Genomic DNA, 25,191 nt, shown 5'->3' with positions numbered 1-25,191 from the left:
CACCACCACCATTACCGCCCCTGATCCCACACCCCTCCCCACCACCGCCGTCCCTGATCCCACACCCCTCAACACCATTACCGCCCCTGATCCCACACCCCTCCCCACCACCATTACCGTCCCCGATCCCACACCCCTCCCCACCACCATTACCGTCCCCGATCCCACACCCCTCCCCACCACCATTACCGCCCCCGATCCCACACCCCTCCCCACCACCATTACTGCCCCTGATCCCACACCCCTTACCACCACCATTACCGCCCCTGATCCCACACCCCTCACCACCACCATCACCACCTCTGATCCCACACCCCTCCCCACCACCGCCGCCCCTGATCCCACACCCCTCAACACCACCGCCGCCCCTGATCCCACACCCCTCAACACCACCGCCGCCCCTGATCCCACACCCCGCACCACCGCCGCCTCTGATCCCACACCCCTCCCCACCACCGCCTCTGATCCCACACCCCTCCCCACCACCATTACCGTCCCCGATCCCACACCCCTCCCCACCACCATTACCGCCCCCGATCCCACGCCCCTCCCCACCACCATTACCGCCCCCGATCCCACACCCCTCACCACCACCATTACCGCCCCTGATCCCACACCCCTCACCACCACCATTACCGCCCCTGATCCCACACCCCTCCCCACCACCGCCGTCCCTGATCCCACACCCCTCAACACCATTACCGCCCCTGATCCCACACCCCTCCCCACCACCATTACCGTCCCCGATCCCACACCCCTCCCCACCACCATTACCGTCCCCGATCCCACACCCCTCCCCACCACCATTACCGCCCCCGATCCCACACCCCTCCCCACCACCATTACCGCCCCTGATCCCACACCCCTCACCACCACCATTACCGCCCCTGATCCCACACCCCTCACCACCACCATTACCGCCCCCGATCCCACACCCCTCCCCACCACCATTACCGCCCCTGATCCCACACCCCTCAACACCATTACCGCCCCTGATCCCACACCCCTCACCACCACCATTACCGCCCCTGATCCCACACCCCCCCCCACCACCATTACCGCCCCCGATCCCACACCCCTCCCCACCACCATTACCGCCCCTGATCCCACACCCCTCCTCACCATTACCGTCCCCGATCCCACACCCCTCCCCACCACCATTACCGCCCCCGATCCCACACCCCTCCCCACCACCATTACCGCCCCTGATCCCACACCCCTCACCACCACCATTACCGCCCCTGATCCCACACCCCTCACCACCATTACTGCCCCTGATCCCACACCCCTCCCCACCACCATTACCTCCCCTGATCCCACACCCCTCACCAGAAACCAAAAACATAAATGTTTTACTTTGTTATATTGCAAAAAAAAATAAATAAAATAGGGTCAAAAACATGCTTTTTCGGGGGGGGGGGGGCCCTTCATGATTTCTTGCACCGGGGCCCTGAGAAATCTAGTTACGCCTCTGCCTCCCGGTGATTAAGGTCCTCACTGTAGCCGTCTTTCGGGTATTGCGCGGACAGGAAGAAGTTAAATCACACATTCCTTAAACATGTAGCGCACAGATTATCACTTGATTCAGATTTAATTCAAATATCCACATGTTCCAAGCAAACATATCACTTGTACTATCCTTTGCACAAAGCATAAGCCTCTGCCTCCCTACTTCTCCGCCTAAAAAAGGAAAATGAAGGGAAAGAGGGAGGGGCTAGCGTAGGAAAAAGAGAAAAGAAAAGGGAAGGGGGGGGAGAAAGAGAGAGAAAGGAAAAAAAAAGACAAAGAGATACCTGCAACACGGTAAGTAATATACCCTATTAACTAAATAAAAAATAATTAAAATATCACTTCACAACATATGATCGGGATAGTCCGGGCTTTGCAGAATCAATAGGGCTTGATCAAACTGAGAAATACAGTGCTGTGGCGGGTCCTTATGCTGCATAGAAATTTCAATATTGTTCAGTACATTCAGGGAATGCATAGGCTGTGGAAGACGCTGAACAAACTGAGACAATTGTAGATATCTCCACTGATCCATAAATGTTGGTTGAGTTAGTCCGCACAAGGACAATATTGGTTTAAACTTGGAGTCCCTCACCTCATAATATAAAAAGGTGTAGACCCTGGGAACCATGATTTAAAACTTTTGTCTAAGATACCAGTCATAAAATATTTATGTCCTAAAAAAGGCGTTATTGGAGAGTTATATTCCCAGCGGTGCCAAATATGCAAAGAGTCCCATAATGCCAGGGTAGATCTAGTCAATGGAAATGTTCGTTGATCGAGGTATCCATGGTGCAACTGCGATGTCCATATCTGCTAGCACCACTTCAAGTTCAACCTAGTCTTTCTGGCATATTTCCAATCTATCATGCGTGTCAGGTAATCGCTTAATAGTATAATATAACATTTGGTAAAGCCAGTCCCCCGGATCCTTTGGGATGGTGTAAAATAGGATATTCTAGTACGGTGCCCTTTCCAGATATAATGTGCAATGATTGATTGAAGCATCGAAAAAAATCCTAAAGGAATTTCTAGAGGTAGCAATTGAAAGACATATAAAACTCTGGGGAGAACATTCATCTTTATAGCATTAATCTTGCCTAACCACGAATGGCAAAGGGAAGAGACCGTTTACATAATCTAGTTTAATTTTATTAGGCAAGGGGGGGTAATTGATTCAAAATAAATGAGTAATATTAGATGTAAGATTGATACCTAAATACTTTAAAGTAGATGGTTGCCAGTCAAAGGGAAATAGGGATTTTAAGGCTTCAAATGTGGGTACTAATATATTTAGTATTTCAAATTAATTCTATTCATATTAATTTTGGAGTAAGATATAGATTTAAATTCCTGAATTAACATCAACAAATTTGGTAAAGTGATCCTTGGTTGTTGCACATAAAATAAAACATCTTCTGCATACGCAGCAAATTTTTTCAAATTTTTGTTTTTCCTTCCTATAGCAAAAAAAAAAAAAACCCAGTGGTGATTAAATACCACCTGGATCAACTTTACATATAAATGTTAGTGTCCAGTTATATTATGTACATTTAGGAAAGCACCCAGGCCTTTTTTTTTAAAGCAATCTACATAGCTGGACAGAACCAGCTCTTGAGGGAGTCTATTCCACATCACTTTTACAGCTCTTACTATGAAGAAGCCTTTCCATATTTGGAGATTAAATCTCTTTTCCTCCAGACTTAGAGTGCCCCCTTGTCCTCATAAAGTCCACTATATAGACCACCTATGTATTTGTACATGTTGATCATATTCCCCCTTCATCTCCTCCTCTCAAGAGAGAATAAATTCAGTTCCTCATAGCTAAGCTCTTCCATGCCTCTTATCAGTTTGGTTGCTCTTCTTAGCACTTTCTCCAGTTCCCTGATAACCTTTTAGAGAACTTGTGCCTAAAACTGAACTTCATATTCCAGATAAGGTTTTACTAATAATTTGCACAGGGACAAAATTATATCTCTCTCTCGCTCTGGAATCTATAGCTCTCTTAATACAAGAAAGGATTTTGCTCCCCTTGAAAACTGCAGCTTGACATTGGGTGTCATTATGAGGCTTATGATCTACCAGAACTCACAGATCCTTCTCCACAATTGATCCCCCCAGACTCACCCTAGTATGTATGAAGCAAGCATATTCTTAGCCCCCAAGTGCATAATCTTACATTTATCAACATTAAACCTCATTTGCCACATAGTTGCCCAATGAAACAGTGCATTGAGGTTGGCTTGTAAGTTGGAGACATCCTGTAAGGATGGGAATGCCATTGCATAGCTTGCTGCAAAGACTGAAATGGTACTTTTTTTTATCCCAGACCCTGTATCATTTATAAATATAATAAAAAGTGGTTAAACATAAAAGATGACATTTGCTGCAATAATAACCCTCAATCCAGAGCTAGTCTTCCCGCCAAGACTATCATGGACCTGTCCTTTGGTGCAGCATCATAACAAAGCCCAGCCGAAGTGTGTGTGGGGGGGGGGGGGGAGCAAAGATATGCTTTGAAAGGAAACCATTTTGATTTTCATTTAGATTTATTTTTTAATATGTACAGTGTATGTTTTTAAAAACATGCCATGAAGGTGGCATCAAGACGTATTATGGTTTTTTGAAGATATGTTGTCTGCACCTCAAATCCAAGTTCAAAAAGTTATGCTTTACGGCATTGAAATCACAAAAGAGGGGGAAACATCTCGGGGACATGCAGGACACCTTTAATCAAGGCTTGTTTGATGATGAAGAGATTCTGCATGTCCCCAAACTATTGCACTTAATTTTTTGTGATTTTAAAGAGGTTGTAAACCCAATTTTTTTTTTTTTAGCTCATTATGAAATACTTACCTTAGAACGAGCCCCCGCCGTGCCGCCCGCTTACCTCTATGGTCTCCTCTTCTGGGATCGCGGCATCCGGCCATCTGATTGCGTGCGGGAGCCGACGGTCACGGCACGGGGCTCTGAAGGAACGGCATCAGCGGCCTTTCCTTTAGAGCGCATGCTCCAGTGATGTCACTGGCTGCATGTAAGGTAAATATCTCCTAAACGGTGTATGTTTAGGAGATATTTACAGTACCTATAGGTAAGCCTTATCATAGGCTTACCTATAGGTACAACTTGCAGAGGAGGATTTACTTCCTCTTTAACCACTTTACCACCGGAGGATTTTCCTGCTTAACGTCCAGGCCACTTTTTGCAACTTGGCACTGCGCGACTTTAACTGACAATTGAGCGGTCTTGCAACCCTGTACCCAAACGAAATTTACATCCTTTTTTTCCCACAAACAGAGCTTCCTTTTGGTGGTATTTGATCACCTCTGCGCTTTTCATTTTTTGCGATAGTAATAAAAAAAGAGCGAAAATTTTGTGAAAAAATTTACATTTTTTACTTTGAAAGTTAAAAAATATCCAATATATTAAATTTTTTTCATATATTTAGGCTAAAATGTATTTAGCTACATGTCTTTGACAAAAAAATTCTCAATGAGCGTATTTTTAACCGCTTTAAGACCAGAAGATTTTACCCCATTCCTGACCAGGCTTTATTATGCGATTCGGCACTGCGTTACTTTAACGGACAACTGCGCGGTCCTTCTGCGGCCACGGTCCGGGATGTCACTTCCGGTTTTGCATTGCGTCCTGGGAGATGTGAGTCATCAATCCCAAGATGCAATGTAATTCTGTCAGCATACTGCTTGGGTACAATTAACATTTCTAGATGTTCCCTTTAAGATGGCAAATCTCTACTTACTGAGCACTTACTAAACACCTATTAAGTTCAGGTCTACCTTAAAGCGGAGTTCCACCCTCTTTTTCTTCTTTCCGAATTCCTGTGGGGAAAAGTATGTTAAAAAAGAATTGGACATTTTTTTTGGGGGGGGGGGGGGTAGGGTCACTTACCTTATTTTTAGGGGCATCTCTGTCCGACTTCCTCCTTCTGCGGCCGCGGTCCCGGACATCACTTCCGGTTTCGCATTGCGTCCTGGGAGATGTGAGTCATAAATCCCAGGATGCAATGGGAATGGCCGGCCGCTACTCTGATTGCCGATCACAATCTACAGCGCATGCGCGAGATTGCGGTCGGCATTCTGGGAGCCAGAAACCAGGAAGAGGGACACAGTGGGGGACACAGTGGCTTCAGACGACCACACCAGAGATGGCCGCACTCTGCAATCAATTTTAAAGGTAAGATTTTATCTAAATTCAATTACTGTCCTGTACTGTAATGTGGGGTTAGTGTTAGTGTAATTGGCGTTAGCTTAGGATTAGGGGGGTATTTGTATCTAAAAAATGTTTTTGTGTCCGGAACTCCGCTTTACGCTCTCAATAAATTCAATCAAAGTGTTGGGCATGCATTCACTATTTATTGATTTTACATTTCTAAACTTGACGTCTAATAATGTGGATTAGATTGAAAATTTCAGACATGAAAGGCGGCAGTGTACCATTATTCACACATATTAGGATAACATTGCATTTTTGTTGTTGTTGCTCTATTTGTATTTGATAGCAGACACAGATTGTTAATGTAAATTCAAATCTTACTAGCAGAAAAAATTACACCTTTTTAGTCTTTGCTATTCGATGTTTCCAAAACGATTGTGACAAGATATTTTATTTTACGCTGAGCATGTGTGATAACAGCAGTAGACTTAATTGTGCAGACTTCTTTGGTTTATGCGGTGCCTTTCCAATTTTACATTTCTGTATTTGTTGTTGCAAAATAAAACAATAGTGTACACTGCAGATGTTCATTACACAGATAAGAACATAACATGGCAAGATTTCTTTCATAGGCACTTGTGAAAAACACATTTCATAGCCAGACCTCTTTTTTATATTGATAAATTGACTTAACCTTTCTTTTTCATCCGGATGAAAAATTCCCCTGTCAGAGCCCTGAGCATCTCTGAACATAGTCGTTATTTACTTCACAATATAAGAACTCCAGAAGTATCTTGTGAATTTAAATGTTCTTGGAATATCAAAATTGTTTCCACACATTTATGAACATCTCTATGCAGAGATGTGACAGTAGAATCCGAGAATCAGAGAATCAGTGTTACGTTTTACCTTTAAAGTGATGCTAAACACACACTGTTTAATTTACAATGAGCCTTTTATTCCTGTATGTGGATGATGGCACTGTAATTATTTTATAAAAAAAAAAAATCGAAGTACCTTTTTCCTAATTGATATACACTGTCACACGACCCAGCTCTTTCCCAGTCTGTCTGCAAGGAAATATAGGCAGGAGAAGCTTCTAGTCCTTTGCTGCTGGTCACATGTTCAAAAGAAAAAAAACAAAAACTGCCTTAAAATATACACAGTAAAAATAAAGAATTAATAGCCAATTGTTCTATATTGGTGTACAAATATATATTTGAAATCAAATCTTTATTATTTCTGTGGTGTGTGTGAATTTCTACCTGTCATATGCTGTGTCCAGCCTGTGTCTTAGAATAAGAGGGAGGTGATTCCTCCATTATTCTACATGTACTATCCCACTCCCATTGTGTTTGGCTGATTAGTGGGCATAGAGGAGGAGGGAGGGAGTGGGCTGTCATTTACCATTGTGTATACACCCACATGTGTGACTCTATAGCCGCAAGGGCTGCTCATATGTGATAGGGAGGAAATGCTCAGCATAGAAACTCAGTGAAAACTGAGCATGTGCAAAGCTGCCAACACTGCTCTACAAAACCCCTAACTGAATTAGGGACATGAACAGAAGGTGGACATAGAGTGCAGCAGGATCAACCAGGTTTTTTTGCAATATACAGAAAACAAATCTAAGAGTGAGTATGAATAGCATGTAATACATCATTTATTGATATTTTTTTATGATGTGGGTTTAGTGACACTTTAAAGTTTTTGTCAGGGCAAAAGAAAAAAAAAATATGTTTTATCAAATTCATGTATGCTGCCCCATATTTTATCCTTTTATAACACTGCAAGTACATAAAAATGCTTGTTAAACTGAAAATAAAATTCCATGTGCACCAAACTTTCTGTTTCCGCTATAAGTGCTTTTTCCACATCCCAACCAGCGTTTTCAGCCCTGCTTGCTGAACTCCACTTCTCCCCAACCCATCTCTGTCCCACTTCACTGGAATACATGAATGTCTTTCCCACCAAAACAGTGCTGCTTTTTTTTTACTCTAAAGAACCTGCCCACAATGTGTGTAGGAAAAAGGCTTTTGGGGGGATGCTTCAGTACTTCAGGAAGCATGCCTACGCCAGTAGAAACTTACCTCTTTGCAGCTGCCACTGCAATAATGTAAAGTCTGGTGTTGACATACCAAGGAGTAATAAAAACTGTCTTGTTAAAGGAACAAGGTAAAAGGAAAGAAATTATATGAACATGCTCTAGAAGAAAGGGAGGTTTTGGGGTAAATGTGCTAAATGTCTAGACATGTTTGTTGGTACATATGCTATTACTGTATAAAAAAACTAAACATTTTAAATATGTTTTCAAAAATTTTGAGAAGCAGTAGTGTAGATCTCATCATAAAAAAAAAAAAAAAAGATAATATAAAGTCCCTCTTTTTTTGTAAGCTGCATCAGCTGTGCACAGAGAAGCAAAATGCTTGGGTAATCCCTATATCATTCTTCAACTTTTTTGTTTGCAAAAGCGTGACAGATCTGATCCAATCCAATGCAGTGAAAAAGTAAGGTTATCCTATCAGCATTCTTGAACTGAGATTGGGCTTCATGATGGAATCATGAGTGGGAGATAAGCAGACTTTTAGTTAGAGCTATCTGATAAATATAAAGTAGAAACATAATTTTATTTAGGCAGTTGTGACAAATGTTTAAAGCAATTTTGCATTTACTTTATATATCTTAGATTTTAAATCTTTTTATTTGGATAATTTGTCAGCTGAGTCTTAATCTACAACCATTTTGTAGCATTGCAATGCAGGAATCTGAGCCTCATGTCTGAATGAGGAAATATGACAGCCATGTACATATTGTTTCTAATTTTTAGGGACTCTTTAATGACTGGAATAGTACCACTGGATTGGTGTAAGACCAACGTGGTGCCTATATTTAAAAAGGGGTCAAAGTCTTTACCAAGTGACTACAGACATGTTAGTTTAACTTCTATTATTAGGAAGATAATGGAGAGCTTACTAAAAGACCACATAGATGTGTTTTTGTTAGAAAACATCATTTTAAGCAACAGACAGCATGGATTCATAAAAGACAGATGTCAAACAAATTTGATTTCTCTTTATGAGGAGGTGAGCAAAACCTTAGACAAAGGAGTGGCTGTGGATGTAGTATACTTGGATTTTGCAAAAGTGTTTGACACAGTTCCCCATACACGGCTAATGCGTAAGGTAAAGTCTACAGGCTTGGAAAAATCAGTTTGTAAATGGATAGAAAACTGTCTAAAAGACAGTATTCAGAGAGTGGTGGTTAATGAGTCATACTTTTTAATACATTTCTAAATGACATAGGGTCTGGGATTAAAAGTACAATTCCAGTCTTTTCCTGATGAAACCAAGCTATGCAGTGGAATAACTTCCTTACAGGATGTCTCCAACTTACTAGCCGGCCTCAATGCACTGCTTACTTGAGGAAACTATGTGACAAATGAGGTTTAATGTTGATAAATGTAAAGTTATGCACTTAGGGGCTAAGTATTTTCATGGATCATATGTATAACCGGGGAGTAAATAGTGTTCTGATAGATCATAAGCTTAAAGTAGAAGTCCATGCTAACACTAAACTCCCCATATCTATAGACCTCCACAATCTAACACTAACCTATCTAGCCCTGTAAAGAAAAAATCTATATACATATCTTTTTTCAAGGCTATCCGACCCGATCCCACGCTGGGCTGTCAGCGGCAGCTTCGCTGTGGAGGCGGGTGCAGAGGACACATCCAACAACGGAAGCCCCATAGTAAGTCTATGGGTGATTTCCCTCCCCCCCATTCATTTCACAGCTGTTGTGTAGCATAGCTTCCACCACTGGAGACAGGATCAGATCAGCTTAAAAAAAGGTATGAATACTGATTTCTTCATATAGACCAGAAGTAGCTAAATTGGCTAGAGGAGATCAACAATTCCACGATGCAAAAAAAGACAGAAATAGTATACCTATTGTCACGCCATCAAACAGGCTTAGCTTCCTGGGATTGAGCAGTATGATGGGCTCCTTTGTCAAGATGACCCAGATTAGCATGGTGAGGATCTGCCTGTTGGGCTGGGTGGCCTGGATAGCTAAGGGGGAGGGGGCAGGGTGTTCATGGACTGCATTACAGTAATAAATAAGAAGGTTAAATTCGCCTTGAACGTCTTAATTTTTGGCTTGCATAGCGCAAATTAGGGGCAGCTTCTGTTGCATCATGAGAGCTACGTTTCCCCAGGATCTGACCTGTTGAAGAATGACATGTTGAAGAACAGGAAAAGCTAAATACAGCCACATACTTTTTACTATTGTAGATTTTTTATGTGACCACTTTAAATGCAAACAATGGTTAGCAGTGTGCCTTTTTATCTTCACCCTTGGGTCAATTTTTTAAAGGCAATAATCACAGTTGACTTTGTTGGAGAATTGGGGTCATGGTTTGTTTAGATGGCAGTGTCTGGTGATGTAGAGATACAGTCTGGATTGACTGTCTTGATCAGGTTTCCAGATAAGGCAAATGAGAGGGATATCGCCATCTTACCAGCAAACATTTACAATGCATGCAAATTAATCCCAGCTTTTATTTTTATTTCAAAATATTGAACTTGTTTAGTGCTTCTAAGACAGAAATGAAAGAAATATCCTCTCTCAATTGCAAAACGATTTTATTAGATGAATAATGAAGCGTTGGAGAGTCATTTCTGTTTTGACAGATGCATGACAGAAACAGTTTTTTTTACCTGTTGCCTGAATCTCTCAATACAAATTAATTTGAGTGTATAAAAAATTATATAGTGTTTAATTGTCATGTCAAGGTTTAACTTGTGTTTACAATTCTAATGGCCATATTAGATAATCGATAATTAGATAAATCGCTACCATTTCTGGGGTCAAAATTGTTTTTCTTAATAATTCATTTGGGGGTCACATGTATAAGCATTCAGGATACAATGATGTTATATGTGTACACTTAACAACGAGCTTGACATATGGGATTGACATAGGCCTTGTAAGGTAAAATAAATTGCTATTTCTCTCTCAATCATTGATGGACTCCAGAATCTTCTTGGCCATTGGGTTATGCTGCCCCCTACAGGATTAGGACACTTGGCAGGAAAAAGCTTTAACACGCCTATGGGGCAGTCTCAGGGGGTATACTTCCACTTACTGCTATAGGCATTCAGTTTTTTTCTGCCTAGTCAGAAGTAAGGACCTAGTTCCTTGCTAGAATCTCTGGTCCTATCATTTTTTCCTTTTTAAATACAATTTTTTCATATTTTATTATTTTCTGTTCCTGTGAGAACTACAATCAACAGCTGGACTGGGCGATGAACTGGTTATTCTAGATCCTTAAGGTCTCACTAGTCCGGCCAGCAAGCGCGTGCAGACCTCAGCTCCGCACTAGGTCAGCCACGACATTAACCCACTGGACGGGGGCTGGCCTGTGAGTTAAACGTCTCGTGAGGACGCATACCACCTGGTCGTGGCCTGAGTAGCAGTATTCCTCCTGGTTGAAACCACCCCAAATCTGGTGGAGAGGTGATCTGCCCGGAGCAGTGCCCACCTGGTTCCACGGTATGGTAAGTAGCTGTCCCCCTTGAGGGTTTTGGGGTGGACGTGGTCCCCTTCCTGTTACGGGGGGACCCCCAGGTTCCCCTCCTTCTCCCCAGCCCCTCTGGGGTCACCTCCGGTCTTCTGTACCCCTCACCCCCCCTGGAGGTTGTGAGCTGACTTTTTCCATGTGCTCTGAAGGGGGGCTTCTTTGGGGCTGCTGCTGGCCGGTTTTCTCCAGGGTTACAACAGGGTTCTTCGTCACCTTGGGGGTTAGTGACCTGGGCAGGGGGGTCCTAAGGGCTTTCCCGGCTGTTGTGTTGGGCTGGGGGAGCAGATGGGTTCACATCCACGGGTACATGCCGCACACGGCCGGACCCGGCCAATAATTTTGGCCGCAGCTTTGCAGCCTACTGACCAGAAGCTATTTTGGAGTGAGGTTGGCTAGAGCCACCACCCTCTGTTTGGGCATCTTCCCTCTCCCCCGTTGTTCCTGGGTGGTCGGCTTCAGCAGGCTTCGCGCCCAGGCGGTGGGGTGCCCACAGAAATTTAGGCTGCAGGTCGCGACCTACTGGACCTTGCAGCCAAGTCAGCGCCTCTGTGGGGAGGGGGGGCGGCCCCCTGTGAGTGTCCTTTAGCCACCCGCCTTCCCTTTGATGGGATCTGTGTGGCTGGGCCTCCACCAAAATTGAGGCTGCTTTTTGCGGCCAGCTTGGCGCCTTCCCTGGAGGGGGGTGCTGTGGGGGTAGTCACCTTTGTTTGATGATTGCATGCCACCATTATTGCGTAGGGCACCTCCCCTTTAGCGCTGCGGACCATCTGGGTACCTTGCCTGTGCATTAATGTCACATCGGGCGGCCCCCTTTAAGGGGGCCATTTATTTTCATGCAGGCCTCTATGGAAGGGGTCAGAGGGTGACCCCCTTTTTTTTTTTTGCGGGGGTCCAGTAGGTGGTCTATTCGTAGGCCCTGGGTCAGCGTCCCCTTGCGGGATCGCAGTCGGCAACCTTCACCTGCCTGTTTTGTGTCTATATAACAATCCTCACTATCATCCTCACTATCAGAGCACTCGAAGTGCATGGACGCATACCCAGTAGGGTCACTACATACTAAGCTCACCCCGAAACATACAATGCCACGCCAACTGGACACAAGTGTCCTGGCAGCTTGGGTTGTAGCTGGCATTCTAAGGTTCAGCTATGTCTCCAGTGGTGAACTCCCAAGGTGGACCTGCTGGCTTTTTGTCTCAACAGGAAGGTACAGAGAATTGTGGCAAGGTCTCGGGATCCTCTGGCCAACATCACAGATGAATTGGTGTCTCCTTGGGGCCAATATGTTCTGATATACGCCTTTCCCCCCGCTAAAACTTCTGTCTAGTCTCCTGCGAAAGATTGAGGCAGAAGGGATCCGGTCATCCTAGTGGCTCCAGAATGGCTTCGCCGGTCTTGGTATGCTGATCTTGTACGGCTGGTCGCAGATGCCCCTTGGAGACTTCCTCTCAGAGAAGATCTATTGGCCCAAGGGCCAATCTTCCATCCTGCATTACAGTCGCTGGCTTTAACGGCTTGGCTGTTGAAAGCCAGGTGTAGAAGTACAGGGGGGTTATCTAAAATGGTGATTCCCACGTTGTAAAAAGCTAGAAAATTGACCTCTAGGAAGATTTTACCATCGTGCTTGGAAGACCTACATTGCATGGTGTGAGTCTCTTGGTTTTCATCCCCGTTCCCTTTCAGTGGCTCGGATTTTGGCATTCCTCCAAGGAGGTGTTGAGCAGTGCCTGGCCTTGTGTACTGTCAAGTGCCAGGTTTTTGGCCTACTTTTACCGTCCTTTGGCTACACATTCTTTGGTTCGCACCTTTATTCAGGGAGTTCACCACTTGGCTCCCCAGTACGGTCTCCGTTGCCTCCGTGGGATCTCAATTTGGTGTTGTCGGTTCTCCAAAACCCATCTTTCGAAAATATTTGTGAGCTTCCTCTGCTTGAATTGTCCCAGAAGGTAGCCTTCTTGGTGGCTAATACTTCTGCAAGCAGGGTGTTGGAGCTGGTGGCATTTTCTTGTCATTCACCTTACCTGGTTGTTCAAAGAGATAAAGTGGTGCGTCACCCTTGTCAGTCGTTCCTTCCTAAGTTTGTTTCTGGTTTCCATCTCAATGAAGACATCTCAATGAAGACATTGTGTTGCCTTCCCTGTGTCCTAAGCCTAAACATTCGAAGGAGATTGCCTTGCACTCTCTGGATGTGGGTCGGGTCGGGCAATCAGGGTGTACCTGAGTAATTTAGGAAATCAGCCTTACTATTTGTCCTAATGGGTGGACCTCGCAAAGGGTTGGTCGCGTCTGCCGTGACCATTTCTAGATGGACAAGACAGGCGGTGGTGCAGGCCTATTCCATCAAGGGTCAGGTTCCTCTGTTCCCTGTTAAGGCACATTCTACATGGGCTCTTAGTGCCTCCTGGGCCTTCTGCCATCAGGCGTCAGTGGTGCAGGTTGGCAAGGTGGCCACTTGGTCTTCTGTGCACACTTTCACAAAATGTTTTAAAATAGATGTGTTGGCATCTGCGGATGCTGCTTTTGGCCGCAACGTTTTGCAGGCTGCTGTTTGAGAGGATTAGTCCTCTTTGAGGGTGTGTGGTTTTTTTTTCAGGTGAGCACCAGTTGTTTCCTTGTTGAGCTCCATGTTACCTGGTATGGCTAGGTTTAGCCTTTTGGGAATTTTTTTCTGCTGTGTTTTTTCCCACCCCTCATGTTTGACATTGCTTTGGGACGTCCCGATAGTCAAGGAGATTCTGGAGCTGTGTCCGTCAATGAACGAACGAGAAAATTGGAGTTTTATCTTACTGTAAAATCCTTTTCTCTGATATTCATTGATAGACACAGCACCCACCCCTCTATTGAGTTGGGTTATTTTTCTTCTGACACTGCTTGCAACTAAACTGAATGCCTATAGAAGGGTAGGAGTATACCCCTGGGGACTGCCCCATAGGTGTGGTAAATCTTTTTTATGCCTAGTGTCCTACTCCTGTAGCGGGTAGCATAACCCAATGTTCAAGAAGATTCTGGAGCTGTGTCTGTCAATAGAGAAAAGGATTTTACGGTAAGACAAAAATCAAATTTTTACCCAGTATAGTTTGGTACCTGGCTGCTGTTGGTAAAATGTATTTAGCATTTAGCTTTTGCTTTGAAGTAAATATTTTTAATCCTATGTAATCTTAATAAAAAAACTTTCTATACCTATAACAAAAAAGGCATAAAAAGCATGCTCTGTGAGATTCATATTTTTTAAGATAAAAATTGGCCTTCTCTAGAGATAGTTACTTAGACACACAGCTCCATCCAGAGTACGCTGCTAGGAGCAAAGCAGTCTGAATTTCTCCAGCTGTGAGCTGGCTGCATTAGTGATCTGTAAATGTTTGAATAGGAATCTCCTGGAAATTTAAAGTATTACCTGGCTGTGCTGTGCTCAGTCAGAATTGATTTGTATTTCTAGGTTTGATGTTTGTTTGGCTTATCTGCAATATAACCATTATTATTTTGTATCATTAAACATATATGCAGAACAAATCTTAAGAAGCACCATACTGCAGATGTTATAAATTATTGATATACAAGCACTAGAAATTGTAAATATGAAATGTATTGTTAGGTACCACCAAGCTTTTAATTCACGCCCTGGTTATCTCTCGCCTCGACTATTGCAACTCCCTCCTCACTGGATTACCCTTACATAGATTATCCCCCCTTCAATCCATAATGAATGCTGCTGCAAGACTTATCCACCTTACCAACCATTCAGTGTCCTCCACCCCTCTCTGCCAATCCCTTCACTGGCTTCCACTCACCCAACGAATAAAATTCAAAGTGCTAACAATAGTTTACAAAGCCATCCACGACTCTGCCCCCAGCTATATCACTAACCTGATCTCAAAATATCAACCAAGCCGCTCTCTTCTGTCCTCCCAAGACCTCCTGCTCTCTAGCTCCCTTGTTACCTCTTCCCATGCTCGCCTCCAGGATTTCTCCAGAGCTTCTCCCATTCTTTGGAACTCTCTACCCCAATCTGTCCGACTGTCCTCTAATCTATCCATCTTTAGACGATCCCTGAAAACCCTTCTCTTTAAAGAAGCCTACCCGGCTACTAACTAATAACACTGTTTCACTTGCTCCATCAGCTCATCCCCCACAGCTATTGCCTTTTGTACCAATGTACCCTCCCTTTTAGATTGTAAGCTCTAACGAGCAGGGCCCTCTGATTCCTTTTGTTCCAAATTGTATTGTAACTGTAATGTCTGCCTTCATTTTGTTAAGCGCTGCACAAACTGTTGGCGCTATATAAATCCTATATAATAATATGCCAGCTTGCACTATATAGTGCCCCAAGGCTGTGCCCTGCGCAGTTATTAAAAAAAAATTCCTAGAAAGATTTGACATCTACTACAAAATAACATATTTACATAGTTACACAGTTACATAGTCAGGTTGAAAAAAGACACAAGTCTATCTGGCTCAACCAATAAAAAAAAAAAAAAAACCGTAATGAAAACCCAACCATACAATCCCATATACACAATCCTATATCCGCACATGTAGAAGTCAAACATCTCCATTTGCCACTTTAAATATCATCATGTATTTATGGATAAAAAAAATTGTTCTGAATTTTTATGTCATCTGCAAGATGAGCAGTGGAATGTTTTAAAGTAAAAGTATGCTGATTAAAGTAGATGTAAATCCTAACTGAATGACATTTCATGTGAAAAAGTTTTGCATGTCATAAACAACTGGCTTTTTTTAATTAAATACATTTCACCTCTTTTGATCCTTCATTATAGCTCAGTGCTGCTGATCTCCTGCAGCTTTTTTGCAGCTCCAGCAATGTCTGCATGGCATTTCTTTGGGCATGTTTTCTGATGGTGACTACTACAGTGGCCATGCCTGCATAATGTGTGGTGCCTGCACTAAAGCCTGTGTGACAAGATGACATACAGGAGAGCAAATAGAAAAATGGGGCAGAAGGGTATCACCTTACAACAGTAAGTGCCTGAACAAGGACCTTTGTGGCAGGATTACCATGTGTTGCTTTATCCCTTTTGCTGCCAGGTCCGCAGCTGACACCGGGGGGTTCACACAAAATCTGGTGGCTACAGCCACCGAGATGGTGTGTAACACTAACAGGCAGACTCCAGCTGAGCTGCTGCCCTATCGCTTCCACACACCCCCGGTACCGGGGCGCCCCGACATGTATTCCGGCCTCTGCTTGCCCATCTGCCGGCCCAGGACTGCCATGGCGAGTGCCGTTGAGTGGATGGGAGGGAAAAGAGCAGACACATCCGCTTTCCTCCCCATTCTTGCTGTGACCCGCAAAGCGATGTGTATGACGTAATTTCTGGATCAGCCTGTCACTTACCCCGGCTCACATAGCCTGGAAGGGTTGTATTGCAATACAATGTGCATATCAATAAATTCAGTGGAGCCCAGAGAAGACAATGCAGGGTCTCATTAGAGAGAAACTGTCACGTAAAAATCATCCCTTGCCAGGTACAACTCCACATGCAAAGTGCAGTGTCTATTTGTAAGTCAACCTCATTGTGTAGCAGAGCGTTTCTTGAAAGCATGAATCTTATTCTGTAAATTTAAGAACATTTAGAAGGTGAGGATACTTGGAATTAAATAGAATTATCTAACAAGCCAGCCAGGCACATTTAATAGATACAATATTTAACATGTGGACCCTGGGTTCCCTGAATTGAAATGAAACTACAAGCATAGAGAAAAATCACAAGGGTGATTATGTGGATTTCCAAAAAACAGGCAGTACACCGGAAAGAGGAAATAGGAAACAATAATGGTAATAAAGTTTTGCTGTGTGTTAGAGGTATCTGAATAACAAGACTGAACAGAACTACTAATCCTTTGGCACGTAAAACAGTTATCATACTTTATATGTATTTTAATCAGACATGTCACCTGATTCACACAGTTCACAAATCCAAGTTGCAAAGGTTTTCAAATTGAACTGTTTTCCACAGAAATAATGGATCACCATATACATGCTGTATATACAAGGGAGTCTTGATTCACCTAGAAAAATATGTCTGCTGATTTTTAACAATCCTTTTTTTTTATCTTCTCTCTCCCCCCACCTTCCCCTACAAACATTACTACATTTCCAGAAATGCAATTTTACCAATCCTATTGTCTTTAGCAATCAACCTCAAACCTAAAATTAACTTTGATGCACTTATAAGGATTTAATTGCTTCCATAACAAAATATAATTTTCTTAGCTATAAACCTAGATGTAATGGGAAATATGTAATTAACAAATTAAAGAACAACAATTTCATAGTGGTGCGCACGATTTTCTTAGAATACTTAAAAGTAGTATGCGGCATTTGGCCAAATATTGTGGAGCAGATTGCCTTCTATATAAACAGAATATCTGTTTATTTAGTAATATTGGTTTGGGGGAAGAGGTAGGATGTAATAGCTGTGGAATTATAGCACTAACAGTCAAATGGAACAGCTTGTTCTAAAAAGAAATTACTCATATAGCCAAAATTAGGGCAATCAGCATACAAGAACATAATCTCTGCAGGGGTTGTTGTTCAATACACTTTGTATGCTACAGCTTGGAGGAGAACTGGAATATAGTGTAATGTTATGTAATTCTAAGCAAGGAAGGAATTGATCATGAAATTGATAAATGTGGAGATGCCTTTTCCATATAAAACCTATAAAGCGTTGTATAGCTTGAATCACATTAAAACAACCATTCTTGCATAATATTATTGAGTTTCTTTACAAGCTGTGCAACCATTTCCAGCGTAGTTATTAGGTGACATGGCAGTTAAATGAAAGAAGAAATACATTTAAGGTAATTCACTACAGTGGGGAAACTGACGAACTTGGAAACACTAGCTAACAATTAGTGACGTAACAGTGCCTAATGCTAAGTATCAGCTACAAAAGCAAATATTGTGAACCAAGTGCCCTTGTATAAACAACTTGCAAGGTCATGGGAAATACAGCTTTGGCCCCGACACTTCTGGTACAACATGGAAAATTTGGAAAGGGTTCATGATGTGTGCTACATTGTTTCTAAGTTGGATAGGAGGTCCCACAGTGAAAGTTCAACTTTGGTTAAAAAAAAAAAAAAAAAACATTGCATAAAAATCAATGATTATTTAAACAAATAGTTTCTCACATGGCAGTAGAGATTATGAGGGGGCATGCGTAACGTAAAGAGGAAGGACTATTTAACCATCAGTGTATGAATGTGTTCTTTACTGAAAGAGTGGATAAAAAGAGTTAAAGTCTGACTAAAGGCAGAACTTTTTTTTAGTTTTGGACAAAGTGGCGAGGGATAAGAAAACTTGTCAGTTTTTGTTTAGCTGTCTGTGCCCCGGTTAAGTGGGGTACACACTAGTAGAAAATCTGCCGAAAATTCCCGTCCGAGGTAAAATCGTACGATTTTCGGCTAGTGTGTACACAACTTTCAGCAGCCGATTCCGACATTTTCAATGAAAAAAAATGGAGGGAAAATTTTTTTTGTCCGTCCCCAGCACGACCAATTTTAGTTTAATTTGTATGCAGTAGGTCCGCGAAAAATCGGACACGAAAAACCGCGCATGATCTGAAGTCCAGGAAGTCTAGGAACAAACGTCCCAAAAAAAAATATAAAATCGGACGAGAAATTTTGTGAACATTATGCACTGTCAACTAAAAAGGTTATGACCGCTGAGCATGAGAGAGAAAAATCGGAGGATATTTCGTCCGATTTTCGTCAAGTGTGTTCGGGCCTTTAGGGAGATACACCTTCACTGTTTGTTCTGTTTACTGTTATCATTGAAATTGAAAAAGAATACCACATTTTGGGTTGCCCCCAGAAGAGTAAAAGAGGAGAAATCTCCCAAAGGGGACACTAATTCTGGTGTCTCTGGTGACAACCAGGGATTCCCTCTCTTTCAAGGGGTTTCCGCTCACTTCTTGTTTTGGAAATGCCACAGGAAGTGAAGGAACATCTCCCCAATGGGATTAAAAAAAGTTTTGCCTTTAGAACTACTTTAAATTGGCCATTGTTGAAGGGGGGGGGGGGGGTAACCAAAATTGCTGGAGTTTGTCAACCTAATTATCTGTGTAATCATTACAATGCTTTTTAAAATAGCTCACTTGGTAGAGTTATAAAAGTAGCTTACGTTTTATTGTCATATCACTGTGGAATTTAGTTTTCCACAGAAATAGACTCTTTTGTATTAAAGTGAAAAGAGAGATCCCCAAAGTGATTTCAATTATTACAATGAAAAAACACATAAAAGCTGATAACATAAGTATACCCCCCCCCCCTTTAAGTCAGTATTTACTAGATGTACCTTTGGCAGTAATTACACCTTTGAGTCTGTGTGGATTGTTGTGATAGCTCTGCACAGACAGCTTTATCCTTTGCTTGAGATAATAATTGTTAATAATCTACTTAAAAAAGTGCTGCAGTGTTGGTGTAAAGTTAAAGCATATCTAAGCCCTAACAAATTATTTCTTGTGTTTGGTCCATTTTAGTGTTTTAAACCAATTATACCAATTACACCATTTTGTGTTATCTGTTTCATAAATACCTGTTGACCCTGCCAGAAATGTTGTGAGCCTAAAACGTCATGTGCTCTCTGTATGTGCTGACCATGTTGGTTGAATTTTTCTTAGGTATCTCTGAGGACTACAGTACCCCTCTCATATGTTATATGGACAATAGAACAGTGGTGGGGTTCTGTGGTTCTTTTTTTTTTCAGTCCTGAGAAGAATTAATAGACCAGCCTTTCTCAACCGTTTCAACACAGAGGAACCCTTAAAATAAGTTTCCAGTCACAGGGAACCCCTGCTAAAAATGACTATATCTACAATTCATGATACATTAGTGTGATCGGTGGGAAGAATGCTTATTACATGTGTGGTCATTGGGAAGAATTACCCCCTTACAGATAGCTAAAAATAATAATAATGTCAGTGGGAACTTATCTGAGATGCAGAAATTGCTCATTGCTCAAGGAACCCCTAGCAAACTCTGGAGGAACCCTAGTGTCCCATGAAGCCCCGGTTGAGAAACCCTGGAATAGGTATTATCATCCTAGAATTGAAAGTGTGCTACTGGAAGATGACCAGTTTGAACATAAAGGAAAACAACTTGAAAAAATAATACTAATGCCACCATATCTAAAGGACTCATAAGCTGCATTATATACAGTTTCCAGGCTTAGACACTCTTTAAAGTGGTTCCAAAGCTATTTTTTTTACTTTGGCGCTTTCCCTGTAATAAGATAAAGTTGGTTTAACCACTTAAGCCCCGGAAGATTTTACCCCCTTCCTGACCAGGGCCTATTTTGCGACTCGGCACTGCGTGACTTTAACGGACAATTGCACGGTCGTGCGACGCTGTACCTAAACTAATTTGACGTCCTTTTTTTTGGTGGTATTTGATCACCTGTGCGATTTTTTGATCATGCGCTATAAACAAAAAAAGAGCATCAATTTTGCAAAAATAACAATATTTTTCAAATTTTTTATATGAAATTCCCCCGAAAAAAATGTAAAAATCAAAATTTTTTAACATTTTCGGCCAATTTGTTTTATGCTACATATGTTTGGTAAAAAAAAATTGCAAAAAGCCTATTTTGATTGGTTTGCGCAAAAGTTATCGCGTTTACTAACAAAGGGAAAGATTTTTGTAATTTTTGTTGTTTTTTTTTTTAACACGTAATGGCGGCGATCTGCAATTTGTTTTGCGGTACTGCGACATTGCGGCGGACAGATCGGACCCTTGACTGACATTTTTGACACATTTGGGGTTACCAGTGACATTTCTACAGTAATCAGTGCTATACATATGCACTGTTACTGTAAAATGACACTGGCAGTGAAGGGGTTAACTTTTTTTGAGAGGGAGGGGTTATGTGTGTCCCTAGGGGCGTGATTCTAACTGTGATTGGCTGTAGCTTGAGGTGTAGGAACAGTGATCAACGGTCCTACATAGTAGAACCGTATAATCACTATTCCTACACAGGGGAGAATGACAGGTGGCTTGTTTACATCAGCCGCCTGCCTTTCTCCCTCTGCACTGGCGATCGCCGAGTGACCGGCAGACATTGGGTCCGCCGGTCACACGTGCGGGGGGGGTCCGTGACCGCGCCTCCGGGGGGGCGCGCTCGCTCCCTAGACCCTCACAGGCTAGGGACGTAGTACTACGTCGCTTTGCCTGTGAGGGGCTGACCGCCGCAGTAAATAGTCGTGCGGCGGTCGGCAAGCTTCCCTACCTCCCTAAATACTTATCTTTGTTAATCCTGCCGTTTACAGCTGCATCTTTTCTCTCCTCTCTCCCTCTACTCACAGGAACTGAAGCAGCAGTGGGAGCCATTGGCTCATACAGCTGTCAGTCAAACCAAATGTGGGGAGGGGATGGGGCTGAGCCACGCTCTGTGTGTCAGTTGACACACACAGCCCAGCTTGGGATTGAGACCACACATCTTTTCAGGGCTGGTCTGTGCAATACTACAGTATTGTGCAGAGCAGATAAGCATAACATATTCATTATTTTAATTTAAAAAAAATTACTTTAGAAATGCTGTACATTTTGTACTAAAGACACCATTCCAGTATCCACCAAGCCATCTGCTTCTAATATTATCTGATATGTCACGTTTGTCAGCACCATAAACCCAATTTTGCGCTTTTAATGGTTCTTCAGCTGCGTGATGTTTGTTGAAAATATTTGGAGCACTATGAGAGACTTCTTGGTTGTTGGTCTGTTTTGTGAATACCCATATGATCTATGATCATTTTCAAAAGTATTGGAACACTTGGAAAGGAAAGTAAATTTTTGCTATGTATTTGGGTGGCTCTATAAATTTTATTGTTACGTATTTGTTGTGTGTTGTTAAAGGGCAACAATAGTTTTAGGTCAATTTTATTTATTCTTTAAAATATAATACACATACTGTATACCGTTTTTGCCGGCGTATAAGACGACTGTGCATATAAGATGACCCCCTGATTTTCGAGTTAAAACATAGGTTTTGGGCTATAATCGCCTTATAAGACTACCCCCCTTCCGAGGCAACACCATTTAATGTAAAAATGTTAGGACTAATTTACAAGGCCCAAAACAAACATCCCTATTAATCTCCAAGCAGGGTAAGTACACAAACGCCCCTATTAATCTCCAAGCAGGATAAGTACACAAACGCCCCTATTAATCTCCAAGCAGAGTAAGTACACAAACATCCCTATTAATCTCCAAGGTAAGTACACAGGGTGTAATCTGACTGGATGTGCGGGAATTCTGTACCGGTATGTACCGTAGCTTCTGCTACATACAGTATACCACACTGAGCCAATCACAGCGAGCGATGTAATCTATTATTGAATATAAAGCCTGCTCGGATTGGCGGAGTCAGAGAGGCGGGCTGATGATGTTACTCTCTCTGACTCAGCCAATCCGAGCTGGCTTTGTATTTAATAATTAATATATCGCTCACCGTGATTGGCTCAGCGCGGTATACTGTATGTAGCCAAAGCTGCGGTACATACCAGTACAGTATTCCCCCACATCCAGCCAGTTCGATTTGAAAGATCACAACCTGTGCACTCACCTTGGAGATTAATAAGGACGTTTGTGTACTTACCCTGCTTGGAGATTAATAGGGACGTTAACTCTGACGAACACCCTATTTTTGGGGGATGTTTTTAAGGTTAAAAAGTAATCTTATACCCTGGCAAATATGGTACTTTGCTTTTAATGTAATAAAACATATATTTTAAAAGTAAACATTTTTAACAGGATTATCACTGGTATCACAAAAGACCATACATTTCTAAACAGAGCATGGTCCCAAGGTCTCATTTACACTTGTATTTTTTTTTTGTTTTTGTATTTTTGGTGCGTAGGGAAGCGCACCCTTATCTAGTTCTAGTTGTTGTTGTTTTTTTCAGATGTAATTTCCATTAAAATCAAAGTACGGTGTCAAAATGTGCATCAACAAATGTTATCTAAAGTTTTAACATTCTTTCCTCCTTTCAGTTGTGTGAGTGACCTGAGCTTGAGCCTTTGAACTCTTTATAAAAGTGTTTTTTAAACTAATAAGTATGGATTAACATGGTAAACCTGTGACAAGCAACCTACTGGATAGAAATCATATATTTAAAATACTTATATGCAATATATTATGTTTACCTGAGTAAATAGAAAAAAACTATGTTTAGAATGTTATTTTTTTGTTTATCTTAAGTAAATATATGACCTTTTCTATGATTGGAACTGTTTATTTCTGCCCTTCACTTTTTGTCTGACAAAGTGCCTCAGAAGCATGCCATGCTTTTTTTGGGAATAACCACTTAGAGCAGCAGGGGACACAGGGGATCAACACTCCTGGAAGCGTTGGTTCTCATCCAACTTTGAAAGGAAGATTTACGCTGTTTCTTTACAGAGATATCTTTCTGGGCACTTGTATTTACTTGTCAGGGTCATTCTAAAAGAATCCCCTCCTAAACTTTCTTTAGGCACTTAAAATGATCAGGTTGACCTTTAATATATATTCAGATATTAATTTGACACCGGATTGGTATGATAACTGCATAAATGTGCTTTGTTCTTACAGTTGCTGCTAATTTGCAGAAGATGGTAGACGACCCAATATCATATAAATCTTTGACATTTAAACTAGTAAGTACCCAGACTCAAATGTATTTGCAAATTTTGTTTGTAATTTTTTTTTGCCTTTGGTTAATGAAAATCTTTGCCTAGAAACCTATATGGGTTGCTTTTATTCTCTTTCTGGAATTACTAGTTGCCTGGTTGCCATGCTGATGCTCAAATGGCTAAGGCTGACCATAGATGGAGCGATTTTCATTCCTGCAACTACGGGTTGATGGGGGATTCCGTCCCATGGAGCCATTGATGTCCTGGGGGAGGGGGGCAGGGGGAGCTGCCCTGGCTGGGAGAACACACAGTGATTATTGCTAGTGGCTATCGCCACTGGCAAAAATCGCATGAAAAATATGACAAGCTGGTTGTACCCAAGTTGATCGATTGATCAACTTGGGTACAATCAGCCTGCCCATACATCGTTCGAATCTCAGCCAGTCTATATCCAGCTTGGGGGTCCATTCAGTCCTTAGTGCAGCTCATTTTTTAAGGCAACCTTTGCATTTTATTCAAATGAATGTGCTGGCAAGCTCCAAAACATTTAAAAACACAAATGCACCTCAAGTGCAGCACACCACAACAAATGTATCATGTTACTTTGCATTGGAGCTGCATTTCTCCAGTGCATTGGGTGACATTCAAATGAATGCCACCACAACGCACCTAACATGTGTTACCACATTTGTTCTTGCAGTGTGTAGCATTGAAAGGATTTTACTAGGCTACATTGAGTCACAAACATGGAAAAATTCAGGTCAGGAGTTCTGACATCACGAGTTGTATGCTTATTAAGGTCCATTAACCAGAAAGTATTAAAACCACAGGCAGTTAGCCCCGGTTCACACTTATGCGAGTGCGGGAAGGCTGCGAATTCGCAGCCTGTTCCCGCATCGCACACGCACCCCCGGCAGTTCACACTGCCATATGCGATACGCTGGGGGTGTCAATGTAATCTTAACGACACCCCCAGTTTGATCGCATATCGCAGTGCAGTTCGCACAGGATTGGATCGCACAAGTGTGAACCGCTGTGCGATCCGATCCTGATGCGGCTTCCAAAAAGGGTCCCTGTGCGTGTTGCTGCGGTGCAAATTTAGCCATACAAAGTGTATGGCTAAACTCGCACCGCACAGCCGATCGCATGTAATGAAGGAGCAGTGCGCTCCGACATTACATGCGAACCCGGCACTCGCACAAGTGTGAACCGGGGCTTAGGCAAGATCATTTTTTTGTTTGTTTTTTTTTTGGAGTAGGTCAATATTGATATTATACATTTTTATATACACATTTTCTTGAGT

General features: G+C 42.3%; 1 protein-coding gene across 1 annotated transcript in view; it reads left to right on the top strand.

The window, feature by feature from the left end:
• The window catches only part of STK39 (serine/threonine kinase 39), a 647,523-nt gene that overhangs the window by 604,241 nt on the left and 18,091 nt on the right, over nucleotides 1-25,191 (top strand). The window contains exon 17 of the mRNA XM_082260316.1: nucleotides 23,848-23,912. Coding sequence (XP_082116442.1) covers nucleotides 23,848-23,912 — 65 coding nt within the window. The remainder of the gene's footprint in view (nucleotides 1-23,847; nucleotides 23,913-25,191) is intronic.

Source organism: Pelophylax lessonae (genome assembly GCF_965119305.1).
Source record: "Pelophylax lessonae genome assembly, chromosome: 6".
In the NCBI taxonomy this organism is placed as follows: domain Eukaryota; kingdom Metazoa; phylum Chordata; class Amphibia; order Anura; family Ranidae; genus Pelophylax; species Pelophylax lessonae.
This window is presented reverse-complemented; position numbering and strand designations above follow the sequence as displayed.